This window comes from Pteropus vampyrus, unplaced genomic scaffold (genome assembly GCF_000151845.1).
Source record: "Pteropus vampyrus isolate Shadow unplaced genomic scaffold, Pvam_2.0 Scaffold12, whole genome shotgun sequence".
Classification (NCBI taxonomy): Eukaryota; Metazoa; Chordata; class Mammalia; order Chiroptera; family Pteropodidae; genus Pteropus; species Pteropus vampyrus.
Window position 1 is genome coordinate 13,758,515 of NW_011888793.1, and position 3,983 is coordinate 13,762,497.

General features: G+C 39.7%; 1 protein-coding gene across 1 annotated transcript in view; it reads right to left on the reverse strand.

The window, feature by feature from the left end:
• Nucleotides 1-3,461, reverse strand: part of PLD1 (phospholipase D1) — a 114,971-nt gene extending 111,510 nt beyond the window's left edge. Inside the window, exons 1-2 of the mRNA XM_023524083.1 lie at nucleotides 3,272-3,461; nucleotides 2,906-3,033 (exon numbers count right to left, since the gene is read on the reverse strand). Coding sequence (XP_023379851.1) covers nucleotides 2,906-3,033; nucleotides 3,272-3,431 — 288 coding nt within the window. The 5' untranslated portion in view covers nucleotides 3,432-3,461. The remainder of the gene's footprint in view (nucleotides 1-2,905; nucleotides 3,034-3,271) is intronic.
• Between the last annotated feature and the right edge of the window lie 522 nt (nucleotides 3,462-3,983).

Below are 3,983 nucleotides of genomic sequence, written 5' to 3' on the forward strand. Positions count from 1 at the left end.
AGAAGAGCTAACAGACTGGGGAGATGGGAGTTTTGACATAGTAGAAGGTGTCAGTAGACAGAGAGATATTTATAAAGCATAAGAGGTACTGAAGGAAGCTCTCATGGTGTGTCTGGGAGAGGGGAGCAGGGGAGTGGGCACTCTGGACCACCTGGAGGATTTAGGCACCATAGGTGTTGGAGGTGATGGCTTATCCAGGATCTGGTATCAGCAACTCCATGGGTGATTCCTAGCCTGCTGCCATTCATTACCAATGTTTGTCATATGTTGCAAAATTCTAAATCATGACCACTCTGTGTATATAGTTTATAAAACAAGAGCACAAGAGTCAATATAACTTGAGCTCTTAATTTTGGAATTCAACCATATGGTGGAAAAACATTCAAATCTAGCACTTGCTTTGTTCCTAGTTAGGATTCATGACAGTTACTACAACCAGAAGCTGAAGAAATTGAGTTCTGGGGTTCAATATTATATGCTATCATTCACCTTGGCTAACATTATAGGCACCATCTTGCATCATTTCACAGAAAAAGATGCAGAAAAACTTGGAATGGCCAGAAACTGTACATTCAAGTGAACAATTCTTAATTTAAGATAAATAAGAAAAATTACATAACGTGGGCAAGCTGCCACATGTCCTAGAATATTTCCCAGTCTAAGAAAACTGAATAGCTACCAAACATTGCAAATGCCAAGTTTTATTCCTCACACAGAAATCCAAAATTTTGTAAACTAAATTTCTTAGCAATTGTGAGGCAGTACGCGATACAATGGAAACAGGTTGCCACATCCTTTTTGAAGACTGTAAAAGTTTGAAACCCTGTGGTGCAGCCTATACTGGCTGTGAAGCCTCAGCCAAGTGTCACTTCTGTTAGGCAACATCCCAGCAGAATTACTGGAATTCTTGGGAATTGGAACAATTTGAGGAGTTTTAATAAACGGACTGCCTATGAAGGTGTGATAGGGGAAGAAAACCACAAAGAGAGTCCTCTTTACCTGGGACTTGTGGAGGCGTCCCTAGTCCTGAAAGGCCAAGTGGCAAGACCAAGAGTTAGCATGGGAAGGAGAGAGCCATGCAAAAGGGGCTGCTTTGGCTGGAAGAGGGGTACCTTCGGTCAAGGGACACAGTCAGCCCACGTGATCCCAATGTCCTATCTGGGCTCTCCAGCATCTAAGTGTTACCAGAGGACAAAGGCAAAGACCAGGGTGAAGCAGGGTGCATAGAGGAGCTGGAGGGGCAAGTGGAAGATCTCCAGCCTGGGAGGGCGGGCGATGACATCTGTATCATGGGGTTGTCACAAGAGTGAACAGAGAAGTACTCGGCCGTGAGCTGGCACATAGAATGTATTCAGTCATTAGAAAAGGGGTTCTTTTTATTTACCTGGAATCACATTCAAACTGCATGAATTTAGTTCACATTTTTTAGTAAATGAAACGCTAAGTAAGATAAAGATGACCCTTAGCTTTCTCACCCAGACTGATTTAAAACAGAACTAAACCAAACTCACTTGACTAAGAGAAGAGTATATGCAAAGAGAAGTCTATGGTTTGGTTGCTTAAATATTTATCTTCATTAACAACTTTAGGAGATACCTAATAATCATATATAGTATTATACAGTATATATTTATATAATACAATATATAATATATAAGTATAATACTATGTATTATTATTATTAAGTCTTCATAACAAACCTATAAGGTAGGCACTATTTATTCAGATGAAGAAAATGAGAAACAGAGAGGTTAAGTAACTTGCAGGAGATCACAAAGTAAAGACAAGACTTAAACCAGCAGTCTGGCTCTGGAGTCTGTGCATTTAACCCCGACATGTCATCACCTCTCACTCTAAAAGCTGGTAGGCAGAATAAGAAGGCAAAGGTCATCTTAGAGACATTTCTGGGTGGTGGTGCTCAATGGTATACAGGGAGATATGGACCCAACACATAGGAAGAGCCTAAAGGAAAGGCAGGACACCAACATGGATGTCAACATATGCAAGGGCAGGTCAAGAGAGAGCACTAGGCAAAGTCATCAGGACCCAAGCAGTACATGCCATCCTCCAAAAGACAAGAAGGAAGGAAAGGCAAAGCCTGCCCAGGCAGAAAGGTTACACTAAACTTCCCCTGAGGCAGGAGAAAATGGTGGCCTACTCTGGTGGCCAGAGCTTATCCTGAAGGGACAAAGTCCACTACCCTGCAGCAATACTCCCTATCCATCAGACCTGTCAACTGCAAAACCAGGAAAAAACAGAGCAAACGTTTCTCCTAGTCCACTTCATTTCAAAGGGTGCAGCTTTGCTTGATGAAGGCATTTTACTCCCAATGCCATTCAGCACTCAAAGGGAAAAATACGGGGCCTAAAGGACAGGTGCCAGGAACAAATCAGAGAGGTGGAGTATGCCAGCAGAAGTCTCTCAGCAGTACTTTTGGGTCATGGTACCAGCCAATCCAGTACTCTGGCTTTTTTTCTTTCAAGAGCCAGGTAGCATCATTAAATTCTTATTAAACAAGGACTAGGAAAGCTAAACTTGTCCTTGTCCTGTATTTGGCATTCTAGGTAGAATGGCTATGCCCCAGGAGTCCACATTGAACAGAAAACTGGGGAGAGAGCAGGACTAGGAGAGCCACTTTGCAATTTATTAAACTTTTAAATTGCATTAAATGATTTTTTATAAAAGTATTTTCCAGAATGGGGAAAGAGGCATATGAAAATAAACACTAAATGTGAAGGAAGCAAAATCTGGAGAAGTGATGGGAGCTTGGAAGTGATAAACAACAGCAACAAAAAACAAACAAAAAGCTTAAAACATAGGCATAGCTAGGAGGAAGGAAAACGGAAGTCTGTGTGTTAATTCGTATATATTAACTAACACAAAGTGAGTCCATAAATGTGCTGACCCTTGTCGTAGACGTGAAGCGCTCCACTTCCAGAACTTGGGCTTTTATGGGATAGCCAGAGAGGTACGTCTGTATATTAGGCTCCTTAAATCCTTGAGTCTTATAAATAGCAGAGAAAGGAATATACACTAAAAAATAAATAAGTAAAGTTATTGCAAGAATATATGGTATTAGTATAACGCCCTTTATAAGCATCGTTTTTAAGAATCATAACATGCGACAAGAAAACAGTTCATGAAACAGTCTGAACCCAGTGTAATGACATCAGCAAAGAAACATCAATCATTTGTTGGTTGTTTCAAATCTGTGCTCTGCCAAGCAACCCTGATAAACTCTCCCCTCCTCACTAAGACCATCAGTCTTTACCTTCCTGTATCTTGGGATCGCCAGGAGACACATCACATTCCAACTCCTCTCCCTCAAAGTGGAGCTCCCGAGTGTCAAGGTGTTCTATCAAATTACTCATATCAGCAGCGATTTTCTTCAGTGCAGAGGTATTTACATTTGGCTCATTTTTCAGTGACATGTTGGCTTCGGACAGAGTAAAAGCAACGGGGCTGAGAAAGGAGAAAAGGGTTACGAGGACTTATTGTCTTGGTCAAATAAAATCCTATTCTAAATTTGAATCCAGGCTTAAATATAGCATATGGAAACAAGTCAGCTAGTCTATGCGAGCCTCAGTTATCTCAAACAACCTCTCAATTTATTTTCTTGTTTAACATTTAAAGAATTCCCAGCTTGTAAATTAAACTGAAGATACTTAATTGTAAACAAGCAAGGAAAAAAAACAACACGTTGAATAATGTTAATATATCTCTCATTCAATTTTATTAACTTGGGTGAGGAGAATCTCAAGGAAGATTGGTTTAGGAATGATTATTCAGAGAAAACAAATTGATTCTTATTTTTAATAGATACACGGAAAGGAAAATATATAAAATAAGCAATTTTAAATATTATCTAAAGAAAATTTAAGTCCTTTTATATAATTTCAATGTGCAGATTTAAAAATATTTTTATGGTAGCATAATCTTTCTACTTTTCCTCTGTAGGTGACAGAGGTATACTATCTTTTTGA